Source organism: Lepidochelys kempii, chromosome 6, assembly GCF_965140265.1.
Source record: "Lepidochelys kempii isolate rLepKem1 chromosome 6, rLepKem1.hap2, whole genome shotgun sequence".
Classification (NCBI taxonomy): domain Eukaryota; kingdom Metazoa; phylum Chordata; order Testudines; family Cheloniidae; genus Lepidochelys; species Lepidochelys kempii.
The window spans coordinates 34994589-35013641 of record NC_133261.1 but is presented as its reverse complement, the minus strand read 5'-3'; the positions used below and the strand labels follow the sequence as shown (position 1 = coordinate 35013641).

General features: G+C 40.7%; 1 protein-coding gene across 14 annotated transcripts in view; it reads left to right on the top strand.

Moving 5' to 3' along the window:
* DENND2B (DENN domain containing 2B) overlaps nt 1–19053 on the top strand; it is a 308156-nt gene that overhangs the window by 250684 nt on the left and 38419 nt on the right. For all 14 annotated transcript variants that reach the window (XM_073347509.1, XM_073347508.1, XM_073347506.1 and 11 more), the window contains 3 exons: nt 840–917; nt 5489–5629; nt 8679–8827. In XM_073347509.1, the coding sequence (XP_073203610.1) occupies nt 840–917; nt 5489–5629; nt 8679–8827 (368 nt within the window). The remainder of the gene's footprint in view (nt 1–839; nt 918–5488; nt 5630–8678; nt 8828–19053) is intronic.

Below are 19053 nucleotides of genomic sequence, written 5' to 3'. Positions count from 1 at the left end.
GACTCTTACCAATGCTCCTGGTGGGGTGGTTCTGCATTGCCCCCAATGCAGAGCTGTGGCTAAATGCCACAATTAAGAGCTATATGTGGACGATACGTTGGGTTCAGCTCAATGGAGCCAATGGCAATTTACACAAGTGGAGGATGAGGCCTATTACAAATACATCTTTTGATGTACATTCAAGAGGGGAATGTACATCAAATTCTCTAGTAACTTTTGTTTGTTCATATGTTTTTGTATGTCAAGCATGATTTTCACTTTTAACCATTTAGATTATTCAAGTTTTGCATGTTTTTTGCATGTGCAAATAAGTAGCCCCCAACTAATGTGGAGGATCTAGATGAAAACCCTATTGGATTTAGGTTGTGCACGTCTTTGTTTAGCTCTCTGATCATACTGATCTTGAGTTAAACAGTCTTTGACCATTGTGGTGTGACTGGGAAACAAAAATGACCATTAAACCTTCCCCTAGCCTTCCCATTCTCATCCTTTCCTGCAGGTACCCAGCCCCGTGTGCAGCCCCACCCTTTCTACTGCTTCAAGGAATAAAGGAGAGCAATTGCTGAGACACAAGTTTCAGCTATCTGTAACAGTGCTGTATGGCTGCGAGTTGGAATGATATCGGAGAACAGTTCCGATACAATGTGATAAGCATTCTTGAGGCCTTTTAGTTTCCTGCCTTATGGAAGGAATATAATGCTTTTTCAAGAATAACTATTTGGTGAAGAAATGGATAGCAAAAGATTTAGCGCAATAGCCAAGCCATTTTGCTACATAAGTGTATTTCCTTGTGGCTCAAAATTAAAATGTAATTTCAGTCTCTCTTTCATTGTTATCAGCCAAGTGGAAAAGGTCCACGTCTACCTGAAGTATATTGTGTCATCAGCCGGCTAGGTTGCTTTGACTTATTTTCCAAGGTAAGTTTCCTTTTCCCTTTCCCCCAATATTTCACTTAATTCGACTACACGCTGAGAAATGTGTATATTAATGAACCAAGCACACCGAATTTTTTAATTTGATGGGCAACAACAGTATTTTACATTTAGACATTTCATTATTATTGGGTACATCAAAGAATGTCTTATTACTGCTGTGTCTGAAGCAAATCTTGATTTGAAAAACATCTGGGTGTTCGTATGCATTGGCTGCCTGAGGCTTTTTTCCATTGTTTTCTAAAACTATTCTCTTCTGACCTGTAATTCTTGGCATGCATGTTTGAAATGATGGGCCAGTACCACTTTTACACCAGTTTTCCCCCATTGGAGTAATGAGGTCAAGAATCAAGATTATTCCATAAGTGGATTCTATTCTATTGTAGTGGGATATTTCCATCACAAGAAGTTGTGTTAACAATAATAATCTAATTAGAAGGAACAAATTTGACACCAAAGTTGCATCATACTTTGATCTGGTTTACTTAAGGAATAAAGTTCCTAGTACAGAAGTTGCAAGACAATAAACAGCTTATTCAGGCTGATTAAACACTGAAGTAAGGCAGAGGCATTTGATAGTCAAAGAAGCAGCTGACTCAGAGTGTACTCCAGTACCACAAACATTCTTTTTACATTCGACAAAAGGATATTCAAATAAAACAAAGCAGTCAGAAATATTTTTCTTGCTTGATTAGAGTTTGAAATGTCCAGGCTGCTGCCAACGTAGTGCCTCTAACATCCAAGGGCACATCCTGTACAACTTCAGTGAGCATTTAGTCGTGATAGAGCCATACCAACCAGGATTTTAGTGTGATTTGTGAGAGGACACTGATATTTCTGACTTTGAGTGAATACCTCCCCCCTTGCCCCCCAAATATACAATCCCTGGTAGCATGTCGCACAGTTTTCAGCTCATCTGTGAATACAGTGTTTTGTAAATGATGTGTCTGTTTGCAAGGTACTTATCACTTTGACAGTCAGAGCTAAGGGAGTTTTACAGACCTTAAGACCAAACTAATAATAATATTTTATTTATTTATTTACTGAATAAAGTTGGCTAGTTTTTGGTTGTGAGGTTAGTTTTTGGATTTGATATAATCATGACATTTTACGTAATTCACATGATCTAATCATACAGAATGTTATCTTCCATATAAGCATGTTTTGAGCCTCGCAGGATAAAACTTTGATTAACATGAATCAAGCTTTAAAAAAAGTCAGATGAAAGTAGTTAAGACCAGTCCTGCTTATGACGTCTTATAAAAAGGTCAAACCAAAGGGCTGTTCCAATAGCCGCTTGACATAACTGGAGTCTAAATAAAGATGATTGCAACTGATGCAGAAACACTATGCTGGAATAGGTTAATAGAGGTAACAAAAAGTTTGTGAAAGCTAATGATACAGAGATATGTCATGATACTCTTCCTTCTCTTTTTGCTGTTGCTATCTAACTTTGATGATGGCCCAGTTCTCTGAGGTTTTTGTGGGGAAAAAGATGACGCAGATAATACAAAATTAAACATTACAATACCTTGCTGCCAGCACAATCGCCAAAAATATCAGTCAAGATGAAGACATGAAGTGTGCACAGGTCCACAGAATGGAGAGTTTATGCCGGAAAATACCAGAGATGGGACAGAATTGCAAAAATTCTGTTGGCACATTTGTGCCCAAACCTTGCATTTGCTCATGTAAATGGGCATTTGATGCAAATTAGCTAGTCATATATGAAACTACCTGATTGACATATGCAAATAATTTCATTTATGTGAGCTTGCATATCATTTTAATGTGCTCACTTAGTGGCTGGCTGAAAAGTTTACCCCAAATATCAGTTTCCTCCTTATCAGCCATATAGTTAAATTGTAGTGAGGGTCTGTTTTTTTCTCTCACTTGTACTAGTTTTACACTGGTAGAATTGCATTGGCTTCAATGGGAGTGATTCCCAGGTGATCATGGAAAGGAAGAAGGCAAACACTGGTGACATTAGGGACATTTTGCCTAATCCAGAAGTTTCTATTTATTCCTGGTGTGGGTAGAACGCCCATTGAACGTATAGGCTCGTCCCACTGTTAGGGAAGAGCTACTCACTTCTTCCTGCTAATGTGGTCACTGAGCCATTGCGTCTGGTTCACACAGAAATAACTAGTCTTAGTTGGAGATTACAGACTCAACTCCCACTAATATGAGTTTGAATTGAAGGTATTCAGCACCTGGCGAGATGGGGTGCTACAGCCCTGAATCAGCTCTTAAATGAAAAAAAGAAGAGTCCGTTTGTAGTACCAGTTTGTAGAACAGATTTGTTCCTGGTACAGATTAAGATTCTTAAGAGAAAGTGAGAACATCCCTTTTTCCTAGTTTGTAAAAGCGAAACCAAGGTGCCCCGATTTGGTAAAACTAATGGGAAGGAGGAAAGTTATCATGATGGTGCACTTAGCATAAGTAGACAAAACAGGAAACTGCAGCCTTCATATAAAAACGTGACAAGAGAGAGACTACTGAGATATTAAACTTTGTACATTACTTAGTTGAGAAGCAGAAAAAGCCCTTTGTTTTTGATTATCTGCATTATTTTAATTCCCCTTGGAGCCCTCTTTGTTCACTGTGGCGATATCTAATTAAAGACAGATTTGAGAACCACAGATTTCCTCACTCCCAAACTCAGCCAGTGCATGCAGTCGTGGTCTTGGCAGATGTTTTTGTCCATTTTTAGACTCAAGAGATGTCTTCGTCCAAATTTTTTTTATTTTAAAAATATATATTATTTGTATTGTGCTGGCAGTCAGGATCAGTGTCCCACTAGACTAGGCATTGTCCAAACCCATAACATGACACAGTCGCTCCCCCAACAGCTTTCAGTTGACTGTATCTAATTTAAAAGTATGTGATTTATTTCATTTATATTTAGCATATAATGCCAACAATGTAAAGAATCACTTAGCACCGACAAAAAAGGAGACCAGTGTTGACAGCAACACAAAGGTTTGCCTAGGAGATACTACAGCTTGGTCTACACTAAAAAGTTAAGTTGACCTAGCAACATTGTTCAGGGGTGTTAAAAATCCATACCTCTGTGCAATGTCGTTAAGGCAACCTAACCCCTAGTGTAGGCAGTGCTAGGTCAGCAGAAGAATTCTTCCATCACCTAGCTACCATCTTTTCAGGGAGGTGGATTAACTATAGCAATGGGAGAACCTCTCCCAATCCTGTAGTGAGTGTCTACACAGAAGGGCTACAGCTGTGCCGCTCTAGTGGTTTAAGTGTAGATGTAGCCAAGGGAACAGAAGGAATAGTATTACGTCAATGCTACTTAGCCACTGGGCTGGCCTTCAGTAAGGAGCTTCTCTAAGCTGGAATGAGTGGTTGTCACCCAAGCAAGTTACCTTAAGAACGAAATTAATATAAACTTTTATGATCACCCCCCCCACACACACACACTCTCATTGACTTTAATGGGAGCTGCAAGTACTCAGTATTTGTTAGACTCACCATTCCTGTTGCAAAGAGGGCGGGGAGGCAATGCTCCAGTTAGTGCCTTTGTTGGCTTTTGATGTCATTTAGCTATTATTGTAACTCTCCAGCTTATAGTTAAGTAGCTTTTCCCATTCTGTTTCAATGGAAAGCATTTCCAACAGTAACAAGGGAAAGTGCCTGGCTTCGACAGACTAACTATTGCGTGGCCCATTGCTCATGAGTAGTGGTTAAAAGATCAGTCTTCCAGGTCAAACCACTAACTGCTTTAAAGCTTGCTTTCCCCTCTTCTTTAGGTTTATCATCATCATGTTCTATTTAATATGGGAAAACTTTGCTATGGTCTAATTTATGTTGGCTTGCGTGAATAAAATGAGAAGAAGAAGAGAAAAACAATCCTCTGAATCTATAAGGACTTCCATCTGTTCGGTATACAGCTAGATTGTCTATTCTGTGCCATGTCAAATGGAAAATGACATTAATGCAGACATCCTATGTAAAGAGTAGGGCACGCTTCACAAAACCCACTCAGGGTCAGCTCTGTTTTGAACATAGGGATTGTGAAGCGATCACTGTCTCCTCATTTCAGAATCTGAAGCAGGAAACGCTGTATACAATCCGAATATGTTAAACTGAGGTCCTGCAGTCATGGAATCCCATTTCACTTTTGTTAAGAGCAAAGATGTCAACCTTGATGTCCTGGCCAAAGTCCAATTCTACCAATCACATTCTGTCTCTGTGGAGTCTCCCTACAGTTACCAGTGGATATGTTATTTTTTCCTTACCTTTCTAAAAACTGCTTTGAAGTGTGACTGGCACAGAATGCCTTCTGTGCTCCATCCCAGAGGTGGCTGCATTTTATCAATAGATATGACATGATCTCTCTCTCTCTCTCCATATTCAGCCTTCAGTTACACTCATGCAGCCCCTCTGATTCTGCTGTGACATTAATGGTGTTGAACACGTGCACATGAGGGAAGAATTAGGCATGTAGTCTGGTAAATGTTTGGGACAGAAGATGCTTTAGAAATGTATGTTGTTATTCTGAAATGTTCTTTCTTTCACATTGGACTGTGATGGATCAGATCCTGGATGAGGTTGAAAGGAGAAGAGGCATCTCTGCTGCCCTGGTTTATCCATTTATGAGGAGTCTGATGGAGTCTCCTTTTCCTGCCCCTGGAAAGACAATCAAAGTCAAGACTTTTCTGCCTGGAGCTGGAAATGAGGTAAAAAGCTACTGCAAACCTTAAACCCAAAACCTAACACCCCCACTCCACAAATAATAAAAAGAAGCCAAAGTAAGAAAGATGAGGATGGAGGAATCATGAAATGTCACGGGAGGGTTCTGGAAAACAGCAGCATAATTACTATACACAATAATTCCCTTTGATTATTATGAACCAGTTTTATGAAGAGGTAGATATTTTAATATGTTTGTTAGTTCTCTGGAACTTTAATAATAAAAACATATTTAAAAATTCCAACATTCTCCAAGTCCTTGTGTATTTAACAGAAGAGCTATGATGTAGCTAAACTTTATTGCAGTATTAGCAAGCTAGAAGTCATCCATAAAGTGTTTTCCATTATGACTTCCACCAGATCAGGAACTTAGAAGTTATTAAGAGCATCATTGTTTAGTGATATGGAATTGGCTTAAGAATTTGCCAGCAGCATTTGGTGAGTTTTAAACATCAGGGTTTTGAAATAAATAGTCATTTACCTGACCCCCAAAGCAATGGCCTATATTTGGAACAGTAGGCTTTATAAAACATCTTATGGATTTTTAAAGTGTGTGTGTGTGTGTTTATTACAGAAACTCAGTTAAAAATGCAAGACGTAAAAGTCCAATGGAAACCTAGTATTGTAGATTATGTGGACTACTAGAGAATATCAATGTTAGTGTGTTTGTTAAAAAAAGTCATTTTTAACTAGAGGGTTTGCCCATTTGGTGTGTCAAATTCTGCTGTGTACTCCTGGTGTAAATCCATAATAACTCCATTCATTTATTTGGGTGGACTAACTGTAGAATTATGGAGAATAGAATTTGGCTGAATGAATGGCAGAAAAAAAGAAGGTGATTTTCTTCTTAGAGTTCTGTTTTACTGTCAAGTTCTCTGCTTATTTTTAATTTTTACATCGGATCACATTTTCTGGTGACCTAAAGCCAGTAACTTCAGTGATGTTACAGTTTGCACCATAATGTCTTTTGGGCTGAAACAAAAAGCGTTCCTTGTAAAAGTGCCCTGTAAGGCACATTGAAGTCTTCAATCCTCACACTGTGGAAAGCATACGGAATTCTGAGGGGCTGACTTTAGGAATAAAGGCAAGATTTCATGGTGCTTTCTAGATGCTAATGTATTTGATAACTGGCTCTGTAGTCCTGTCCCATTTAGCTCATGTGCCAGATCCCTTCCATGCAAAAATATTGATAATGCTAACCTTAATACGTGGAAACAAACATGTACAGTGAAGCAGGCAGCAGATCAAAAAGACTTTAGTTAGGTTCAACTTTGTTCTCAGTTACACAAGTGCAACCCCATTGATTTAGGTGGAATTGCACTGGCTTACTTGAGAACAGAATTTGGTCCTTCCACTGTAACACTTCTGGCATAAACGCAAACAGTAACTAACTGGGAAACAAACCTTGTATTCTTGCATAAAGAGCAGATAGAAGCAGAAGACGTCACTGAGCACAGAAAATGTCTGTGGTGTTTATGAAAACTGTTGTGACTTGCAGTGCATCCCCAGCAAGATCATAGTGTTGGAAACTTAATAACTAGTTCCCAATGATTTGGCGCATTTACATGACTTAACAAGCTTTCAAACACAATGCTGAGGAATGTTTTAAGTCTTAGTATTGGTCACCTTTATGAAACTTAAAGCAATAGGAGCTAGCATTTACCCCACTGGTAGTAGAAGTCAGGAAAACATGATCACTCAACAATGGTATGTTTGCTGATTTTTGCAGCAGTGGTAGGGTGGTGGATATGTAGTGTTACAGTGGGAGAATGTTTGTTTGCATATTTTGGGTTTCTAAAAAAATCTAATCACAAGATTTGATTCTACACAATATGGATGTGACCGTGACTTTCTTCACTCCATGCATCTGAAGAAGTGAGGTTTTTTACCCAGGAAACCTTATGCCCAAATAAATCTCTTAGTCTTTAAGGTACCACCGGACTCCCCATTGTTTCTTCTGTTTGTATCCTGTCCCTGAGCACAATGGTGTCACAAAAGAACTGGTATCAATCCATTTTGTTTCCACTCTCCTGCACTCTGCTGCTAACTGCAGTGTTGTTTTGGAGCAATTTCATAAGGGCTAATTCAGTTTCAAACCAATACCATAATGTTAATGGAATCTGGAACTATATAGCAATAAATTAGTGTTGGTTTTAGGACACACAGGAGGATGGGTAGTATCATAGATGATTATGGTCCTGGGGATGTGTTCTCTGAGATTTCAACCAGGCCTTAATCTACAAAAAATAATACCTATATTATATAGAGTATAAGGAGTGGGGTCTTTTTTGGTAAAGTCATGTGCAGTATTTTCCAGCTGTCCATTTCCAATGAGTTTACCCTAGTTCCTCCAAGCGTCAGTAGGTCAGCAGCTGCTGCCCTGCCCTTCTATATCTTTCTCTCCCTCTGCACTCTTCTATGTGTTTTTTACCCTTCTTGTTTTTCTGTCCACCGTCTTTGATGTCCCAGCCTAAACTTTGCTCGCACAGGGCTGGATGTTAAAGGGATCATGCAATCCCACAGGTTAAAATCTTAGATGAAGAAATCAACCTAATAAATCTGCGAAAAGGGGCTCAGATGTGAGGGGACGGGTGCAGGACGGAAACTAGGACAGAGTGGAACTTGTCAGATGTTGCCATACAAGCCATGATCCTGACTCTCCAGAAAAAGTTTTTTGCCTTATGCTGCTGACACAGTCAAGCTGCCCATTTTCAAAGTGGATGTTTATAAAGCAGGACTATTTCCTCCTAGCAAATGATGCCTGATTTACTGCACAGAGAGTTTCTTTCTGGGAGACAGATAAGATTTGCAAGCGTAACCTGGTGAGGAGGTGTGCAATAGAATGTTGCTCTGGAGTGTGCATCTCCTTTTAGTCTCTCTCTGCAAAGGAGAGCGTGAGAGTGAAAGTCCCCTCTCTCCTCAGCGCAGGGAATGAGGCAGTTCATGCCATGTGGCCTAGGCATGGAAGAAAGGCATCTGAAGAGCTAGTGAAGCCTGACCAGTTAACCTCACTTACATTTCTCTGTATGCATTCAGGTGATAGAACTTCGGCGTCCAATGGACTCGCGTCTGGAACACGTGGACTTTGAATGTCTTTTCAAGTGCCTTAGCGTACGACAGATCATCAGGATCTTCGCTTCCCTTCTGCTGGAGCGACGCGTGATCTTCATAGCAGATAAGCTCAAGTAAGTGGCAAAGGAACTTTAACTGTAACATATTGTTGGAGCCAGCATTGTCTAATGATACAAAGGGCATTCAGAGATGGAGAAAGGGACTGCTGGAAGTCAGGTTTCTCCCTCCACAGACTTGTGATGAGGCACTAAAATAACTCCTGCTGATTCCAGTGGAAGTTATTTGTAGCTTGCAGTTGTCGAATAGAAAAGCTCTGTTACTAGCTGCAAGCCACTTAACATGTCTTTATCTCAGTTTCCCCATCTGTAAAATGGGGATAAAAACATTTACCTATCCGTGAATAATCTCTGCACTCATAAGAGCACAGTCCTGCCCTTGTGCTTGGCTCAAGCAGGGGAGAAGGCCCTAATTAAACAACACTTTGCACTTACATAGCTATTTTTCATCCCTAGATCTCCAAGCTCTTTACAAAGATTGGTAACATCATCATTTTACAATGGAGAAACTGAGGCACGATATCAATTGAAGCTCACATTTTCATGAGTTCACTAAGTTTGAGTGCCCACTTGAGACCTGTTTTCCAGATATAATGAGCACAGACACCTGCAGTCAAGGGGAGCTCTGAATATCAGGCCTTAGTAACCTTAAGAAGAGTCCCAGAAATCGAGGCACCCAAAATCAGCGGACATTTGCCAAAAGTTACACAATGAGTCAGAAGCAGTTAGGATAGAACCGAGGTCTCCTGTCTCCCAGCGTCCATGCATAGTCACTAGACCAGAACAGAGCTCAGCTATATATTCTGTAGTGGCTAGGCATGCAGAACTTCCATTAGGTTAGTGCTGTGAGCATTGGATGTTTCCTAAAGATATACACTGATTCTCATATACATAGGGATATATCAGACTGCCTTACCAGTAGATTAACAAGTAGTTACAGTGACATCTGGATTTTTAACACCTGGGTTAGTTGAAGACTTTGCTGTGTTGGTCTAGTTTAGTGGTGTAAGCGTGAGCCTTAAATTACCTAGATTCTTTGAAAACAAAGGTTCAGATCCCATTAAGATCAATTCATCTGTTCCTTTTTATGTAAAGTGCTGCCCAGTTTACTGTCTCAAGAGACCTTTCAAAGGAGATTGTTAAGAACAAGATCTTGTCATTTGGACATTAAAAATCTATGACACTTATTTGTATGTGGAGAGGTTTGCCACAATGTCCTGAGCCAAAATTTTCCTTCTCTGTGTTGCGCGCTGGCAATCTGTTGGACTGCTACCTTCCACCCCAGAAGTGGGTGCATTTCAGCAGTGGTCTTTGCACATCATTTATGGAGTACTTTTGGAATGAAAGGATCTATAGAAATGAAAAAAAAATTCTGTATTACTTTGCTATATTTTACCCCACAACAAGAATGTTTGTGTCCTTCCCCTCTGCACTGGAATTTAGGGAGCATATTCACATAATAGCAAAGATGCTTAGATTAGAAAAATACCCCAGTATTGCTAAACTTTAATAATAGTGACAATACTTTTCACTTAGCATCTTCAAAGCATTGTACAAACTTTAGTTGAGTTTCATAAAAATGCAGTGAGGCAGATAAATATTGTTAGCCCCATTTTACAGAAGAGGGAATTGAGGCCCAGAGAGATTGAATGACTTGTTCAAGGCCATAAAGAAAGTCTCTGATAGGTGCAACAGACCATGCTGCCTCTTATACTATCACTAAGTGCCCGATGTCTGTCTTTCTGTTGACTCAGGTACATATGCACTTCATAGAACCAGAAGGTTAATATTGCCCCTAGCAGCTGGTTGAGATATTTTCCCCAGGTGCCCATACAAACTCTGAATCTGTTTCCTTGCAGAGGCTTTGCTTAAGGTTCAACTGTACCATTTGGGCACAGTGCATGAGTGGTGCTCCCTGCTACACCTCTTCAGGGGCACATCTTGCACCTGTCCTACCTCCTCCCTGCCTTCTTTGGGGCATGCGATTCCCCAAGGTGATAGGGAGGGAGCAGTCCCTGTGTTCCCCAAGCTCAGGGATGGCAATTGGCCATAGCCCTTACATAGGCCCTGCAAGACAGAGGGGATGTCTTGTACCTCCCTCCCACATTGTCTCCCATTGGGATAAGGCCCAATCCAGCCTTTCATTAGATGCAAGTGTCATCACTGCCAACACATGTAAACATTTTAAGCGAGATATTTTCAACCATAGCATGCTAAATAATAAAAAATGGCAAATAAAAATAAAGACCTCCATTTATTACACTCAGGAACATCCAGAATCCCTTAAAAGGCCCTAAAGGACTGTACGGGTGGTTGAAAACACAGATGGATCTAGCCAAACAAACTCTGCTAAGTGCTTTATCAGCCTTGTCCTTCTCTGAATGATTGCCAGGAATAATAGCTGCACTTCGTGGTCGCCAGTGTATATAATAGCAAAAATACTTGGCATAGTAAAAGCTTTACAACCTTTGGGGGATAATTTCTTAGAGCTGTGGACCCTTTTCAGGTTATAACATGCCTTCCTTAGCGGTATGTCTTGCTCTCTAGAACAACATGAAGATTTTATTAGATCACTCGTCCTGTCGGTAACCCTTAGACTGAATGACCATTCAGAACGATTTAATTCCATGTAAACCCATGGTGAAGATTGTTCCACTGTCCAGGGTTTCTCCATTCTTTTCAAAGACTGTCAGTCACATCATTGATATCAGTGGCAGGTGGCTTTGAAAATGCATTTTATGTTCCTTCTGGCTGTTTTTCTACAGTGTGATTAATTATTTTGTTACTAAATAATTTTGTTTTGCTGGTTATATAACAATATTAGTGGACACCATTCTCAGAATGACACACGTCCCCCTCCATTACATAATGCGTGGGGGGCCTCCCACAATTTGCACAGAATGGCGCTGGAGCAAATGGAGAGTACAGGGTTCAGTGAAGTATTGTCTCCATTCTGTAGCTCCCCAGGACCCCTGTGCATATGGACCTGATCCTGCAAGCCACTGAGAACCCTCAACCCCATTGACTTTAGGTGCCCCTTGCAGGATCGAGCACTAAATCCACAACAGGGAGGCGTTTGGTGAAGGAAGCATGGACTAATTATGGGGGGTTGAGATTTTTCTTAGCTTCCCTGTCTTGGGCTGGGTACTGATGGGAGTGTGACGTGAACGCTGATCCATGCTGAGAAGCAGCCTCTCGGTAGCATGCTTTTCGTGGAAGACTGGCCTAACAATTGGGCAAAATACCTCTGCATACCACCTAGAGGGCCAGACACATTGAAGTCTCTTCCGAGGGAGCCAGTGGCAGCTTCGCATAGAAGACATCCATGCTGTCAGTGCTGGCGTAGCTAAGGACTGTGTGGAGGGACCAGATTTTGCACAAGAGATCTACAGGTTTAGTCTGGAATTTCCAATGGAAGCTCAACCTCCTTGCATGTGGCATGTCATGGCTGTTACATTAAGGCCCCCTCAATCCCATCAGACCCACAACATGAAGGCAAAAAGAGAGCCCTGCCTTACAGAGGTTTTAACTGGATAGAAAGCTGCTGTGTTTCCTTTTGGCATATTACATGCAGAGCTGGGAGGACATGGCCAAACAGAAATTAGAAATGAATAATACCGTCTCAATGTTGTTTGGATTTATATTTACCTCTGTCCCACACAAGCCTATAGTAACTCTGTCTATGTAAATTACTGGTCAAAATGCAGTCCGTGCTCCCTGTTCTGTTATGGATTGTTGGTTTTGTTACATACCTCATTTGGGGTTTTTGGCATATATTCAAGTCATAGAGTTTGACCGGAGGGGACCACCAGATTATCCAGACTGACCTCCTGTCCATCACAGCTCACTAAACATCACCCAGCACCTGCTCACCAAGGCAAAGTGTTACAGCCCTCGGGAGACTAAACAATTATGTGCCACAGACAGAAAACAGAATGAATTGAGGTGCACCAGTGCCCAAGGGCCCTGAAGTAGCAGGTGATTTATTGAGTGAGATATACCCAGATAACCCTAGCAAGTAAACGGCTCCCCACGCTGCAGAGGAAAGCCAGTGTCACTCATCTGGACGATGAAGACCTAAGACTTTGGGTGGCTGCCACATTAATGAGGATGGACTGATTCAGATCCATTGACTATTGTTGATTGCTCAGGGAATTGATGCCCTCACAGCTGTGCCACTCCACCCATTGCAAAGCAAAGATTTTCCCTGTTACTTTATTTTGTGCAACTTTTAAGTACTCAACAACAACAACAACAAAAAATGAGCCAGAGGTAGTGTGGATAAGGCCTTGGACTGAGAGTCAGGGGACCTGCGTTTTATTCCTGGCTCTGCCACCAACCTGCTCTGTGACCTTATTTGAGTAACTTCACCTCTCTGTTCTCCCTGCCACTCTGTGTCTGTCTTGTCTAATTAGATTGTAAGCTCTCTGGGGCAGGGACAGATTCTTACTAGCACAATGGGCTCTGGTCTCAGCTGGGGCCTCTAGGCACTATGTAATATAAATAATAATGAGAGACCTTTGACAAAGGCCTGGGGACAGAGACAGTAAGAAGTGGATTTAAATTCAATACTTACTAAGGTTTTCATGGCTTAAACTGGGATGAAGTCTCAGATGAAACACTCTGAGCTAATAACTGCACGGTTTGGACCCTACTCTTGTCTGACGTGAGTTTTGTTTATGGGCACCGCTGGTAAAGCTGAAAGAGGTTACCAGTTATGTGGAAAAAAAATTGAAACATCTTATAGGTCCAGTCAGTAGGCCCAAGAATCAGGGCAGGAAATTAAAGATATTTTATAAGGGTTTGATTTCTTCATGTTCCGAAAAATCTAAGTTAAAAAAGAAAATAAAGTTGAGGGTTCAGGCTTCAAATAATGAAGTCTTTTGTGGCTGGTTATTTAATGGGTCTCCAAACAGCAAGTGATTTTACACATTATACAAGTTGGAAAAGCTTGGTGTAATGAAAGGAACTGAATTGTTACTAATGGTTTACACAGTGCCCAAAGTATATATGGTGCTTAGTAGACAAATAATACTCATCTCTGCCCTGAAGAGCTTACAATCTATAGCATAACAAGGGATGACATTAACAATGAAGAAACGAGGGTGAGAATTTTAACAACATTATGTGGTTGCCTTGGTTAGTTATGCATGTTAGCATTTAGGGTTTTTAAAAATGGGTTATTTGTTTATAAATTAAACTGTTCAGCTGCAAGCAGCAATACAAATAGTGGAAATAAATTTCTGCAGCAGTTTGTGCACATTTGAAAATGAATTTCAATTTAAAACTGCCAACAATTTTTGGTGTTTGCATTCTACAAATATTCAAGTGATCAAGCTTTACTACACAAATACTTACGAAGAGGGAATCTAAGTTCCAATTACTCAAATATCTGTTGAAAGCAACATTTAGGTGGGATCTCTGATTGTATCATGTCCCCCCTCACCATCCTCCTTCAAATCAAATTACTTCCCATTCCAGTGCCCTTAAAGTTGTGAGCGCCTGTTTATGCTCCCAGAACTCTGCCTAGCACTGGCCCTGATACACCCCAGATGGGTCTGACTACTTCTCCCTCTGTAGCTGACAGGAGCAAAGCCCTCTAAGACATGTTAGCGAGGCTTTGAAAAAAGCAGGCAACATATGGACAATAAGTGGATTCTTGGGCTTGCGGGACATCAGTGTTGCTACAGGCAGGGAGGTAGCAAAAGAAAATAAATACAGGCAAACAGTGAAGAAAAGTTTCTTTGTTTCTTTAAGCTTTGTATTGGGAGACAAACTTATGTGTACATTTTGTGGGGGTGACATGTCCAGGCTTGGGAGAAGAACCCCCCCCACACCTTTATTCTGAACCTTTGGAGGGAAGAAGGAAAGAAAATCTTTGGGCATGTTAATGTCCCTTTGTTACTTTTCCAGTTTTATAAACTGATCATTTGCCCCCATTATAATTGCTTATATCTTAAAGTATCAGCCACACAGATGGTTTCCATGTCATGCTGCACGGATATGATCCAAAGTCCATGGAAGTCAATGGTAGTCTTTCCATTTATTTCAATTGACTTAGGATCAGGCCTATGTCCTCTGCTCCTCCCTTAGATCTAAGGGCTTGTGTACACAGTCATCTGTTTTCTAAGCTGAACAGTCCCAGCGTTTTTAATTTCTCCTTCAATGGGAGAGATTGTTGTTGCCCTTCTCTGTACCATTTTTGGCGCTAATATATCTTTCTGAGATGGGGCAACCAGGACTGAATGTAGTATTCAAGGTGTGGGTGTACCAGGGATTTATGTAGTAGCATTATAATATCTTCTGTTTTATTATCTATTCTTTTCCTGATGATTCCTAACATTCTGTTAACTTTTTTGATGGCCACTGCACACTGAGCAGTTGTTTTCAGAGAACTATCTAGGATAACTCCAGGATCTCTTTCTTGAGTGGTAACAGTTTGGGTGGTCAGACCAGGAGTCAGAGTCAGGAGCTGAACCAAGAGTCAAAGCTGGATTTGGAGTCAGAGACCAGGAACAGATCAGGAAGACAGGAATCAGGTGAGAAGGCAGGGTCCAATGGAACAGCCAGCCAGGAATTTACCTAGTTACACAGACAACTTCCTGTGCCTCCTTCTGGCTTAAATAGTGCAGCTGGACCAATCGATAGAGTTAGGCACTCCTCCAAACAGGACACTCATGGGCGGTGCCTCTGGTGGGACCAGGGTTCCATTAGTCAGCTCACTGGTTACTAGCAAGCCGCCAGCTGGTGGCAAGGGTGCAAATGTTGCCTGTGGATTTTCATGGCCTTGATTTTTCTCTTAGTCTTTTCTGCATGTCTGAATCCATTGGTACAGTAGCCATGATACCAAACTGGAAGACAAATACTACAGAAAGCACCATGTTTGGGGGCAATGTGATCACAATCTACAAACACCTACCCAGGGAAAAGACATTACAGACCTTTTAATCTAAAAGACAAAAATCATAACAACATCCAGGTTGATGTTAGAAAAAAATCAAATTGGAAATAAAATACTTTTTTTTTTAAACACTGTGGGTAATTTACAGATTACCAAGGGGGAGTGGTTAATTCATCATCACCTGAAGTCTGTCTGTTGAGACTGGTTGTCTTTCTAAAATATATTCTCTAGTACAGCCACAAATTACTGGGCTTGATAGTGTTCACTTACCTAGTGTTCATTTACAATAGTCGGGCTGTATTTTCAGAGTGGATAAGGAGGTAAAAATAAAAAAATTACAACACATGTCAACCTGGCTATTGCAGATAAACAATAGATAAACATCTTGTACGTGTTCCTCCTTCTGTTAGAACAAAGGGAGATGATGTGCAGTGTATTCACACCAGGATCACTGGACAGGTTGGCTGCTGGTCAGTACTGAACATTTCCTTTTACTTTCCTATTCCAGTCAAAAATGATGAGGCAAGCATGACAATAGTTAATCTGACCATGGAAAAGCAAATGCATGCCAGAAACCTGTTTTCTAGGGAGCATTTGCTGTGGCTGATCACCAAGCGTAGCTGGACAGCATTTTGCACTTTCTCAGTTCAGAGAGCAGATTAAAGGAGACAGACTCAGAACACAAATAAATCCTCTCTTTGTATCTGTCAGCCTTGATCTGATATTAAAGCCAGAAGTTGACCATTCTTATTGTCTTGGAGTAAATTGTTCTCTTTCTTTCTTTCTTTCTTTCTTTCTTTCTTTCTTTCTTTCTTTCTTTCTTTCTTTCTTTCTTTCTTTCTTTCTTCTCAACTGCATTGGAGAGGAAGAGATTTAGAAACACCATACCCACTGTCCACCAGAAGAATGCATAATAATTCAAAGATTCTAAGGCCTGAAGAAACCACTATGATCATGTAGTCTGATCTGCACAGCATAGTAGGGTCACCAGTTCTGGTTGGATGTATTCCTGGAGGTTTCATCACATGACATAAACTTTACTTAAAGATTAATCTTTAATTCCTGGAGTCTCCAGGACAATCATGGAGGCTTGGCAACCCTAACCATAGGCCATAGGCAAATTTCACACAGTAATGCCTGTAGTGGAAGAAATTCCCTTTCCTACAAGAGACATGGATGGAACATATTTCATGGCTGGAATGTCAAGTTCTCTTTTAAGTAATGAGAGTCTTTCCATTGACTACAATGGGAGCTGGATAAGACGCCCATGTTGACAACTTGCTTAGAGCCCAAGGCTTACTGTTATTTTGCATAAAATAGAGAAGTTTGCAGCTTCCCTCATCTTCAATATGGAGATGCACCCTCTAGAGTCTTCCCAGGTCTCTGTTACCTGTCCCACAGCCTCTCTAGTGTAGTTTTTGAAAGATTTTTGATGTTACGATTCTCTTTGCTTTGTGGAGTAGCAGTGACTACAAATACATATATGCACCAAACTGGTTCAAATTAGTCTCAGAACCATCTGATAATTCCTTTCATATTAGATATAATTCTTTTCCCTTCTATAGCTACAACTCACCAGCATCTCCTTTCATTCTCTCCTACTTATCCCAGATGGTTAGTATCCTCTCACATTATGCTATAAATATAGCTGCATTTCTCATTTGATGAGTTGTGTATATGGACATCACTGCTTTTTGCTGTAATGTGTCAAATGCATAGTTCCCTGTATGTGCAGCTCAATCCTGCAAGGTGCTGAGTGCTGGGGTTGAGGGTTTTCAGTGCTTTGTGAAATCAATCCTTAAGTGAGCTAATAGAGGAGACATGCCAAACCCACGAAAAAAACCCGCAGAAATTGGGCCTGTTTTCGGCTTAATCAGCTTGAGAGTTGCTTGTTGGCTAGTTTTTGGCTTGTAGCTTGTTGCTTGTTGTAGCTTGTTGGGGTTTTTGTTGTTGTTTTTTTTTTGAACGGCTTCCGGCAAGCAGGGACAAGGGTGGGATAGAGTCAGGGGTGCACAGTGGGCCCACCACAGTCCCAGATTGCACACCAGGGGGATCTGGTCACAATAGAGTGTGGCAGCTCTTAGGGATTGGCTTATTTTGGCCTTGTTTTGAAATGGGATTAGCTTGATTTTTGGCTTATTGTGAAGGTTGGAGTGCTTATTACCATGTGAAATTTTGCAACCGTGTAATAGAACTGCTCCTTTAGTTTTGGAGTGAGAAATTGTGCACTTGAATTTCCCAGGCCTTCTTATGGTGCACTTATACTGCACCCATTCTGGATTCTGACCCATTCACACTAGCACTCAGATACTGTCCTGGTGGGTGCCAATATAAGAACCTAGATAGCTAAATAGACATTGCAGTTAAATAGACATTTCTCAGAACACGTATGTCAGGTAGAAGAGACTTTAAGAACAAACTGGGCTTTGTAAATACCTTGCTTGTTTAGGATTCAGCAGCAATCAGAGGAAAGCAAGCTGTTAATGACATTTTAATGCCCGTATGAATTTTGATAGTACAATTACAAAAAACAAACTACAAAGAGTTTAGTTTGTAGTTTTGTTTCTCTTTCCTGCCCCTCTTCTGTTCCAGTGGATATTTAGTCATGTCGTTTATTGAGACTTTGGCGACAGCTCTACAGTGGGAAAACCTCATTATCTCATTTGTGATTTGTAAAACAAAAATCTTCCCCTTCTCCCATGAATGGGAAAGAGATAGGAAGTGGGCCTGTTTTCTTTAGGTAGTAGTCTTTCAGTGGATTGGTTATTAGTGCAGTAATTGTGTGATGATAAGTTACAGCATTTTTCCAACTTGCCCACTAATCCCCCGTGACTTTTTGCAAAGATTCCATTTTCAACTTTGGAATAGATCTTTTTTCTCCTTTGTTATTGATCCCAGCTAGAGAAAAGAAAACCTTCCTCCAACTTTCCAGTAGTGATTCTGTTAAAAGTGCGGTGATCACCAGCTGATCTGACAACATCAGTGTGTGTGTTAACAACAATTATAGGGACCGAAGGCCTCAGTATGGAAGAGTGGTTTGTAGTTAACAACCCTTTGGGGTTATCGTAGCTAAAACCACGACTGTTTTTGTTATGTATTTATGCTAGAAAACTATCCTACAGAAAGAATCTGGATGACTCTGTGGAAGCTGGGGATAACTGTCCACTTGTGGAATCCTTTTTTAAAAAAACATCCAACAGACCATGAGCCGGTAACCATGTCCAATGGACAGTTTCATGCCAAAAATCCCATGTGCTTGAGCTTTGTGCAAAGTACAGTTAGATGCCAGAGCCTTGAAGAGCCAAATCTCTATTTCTGAAGAACCATTTGTGTGTCTCTCTCTCCAGAAGCATTTATGTATCTTTCTTGCACATTTTTTATT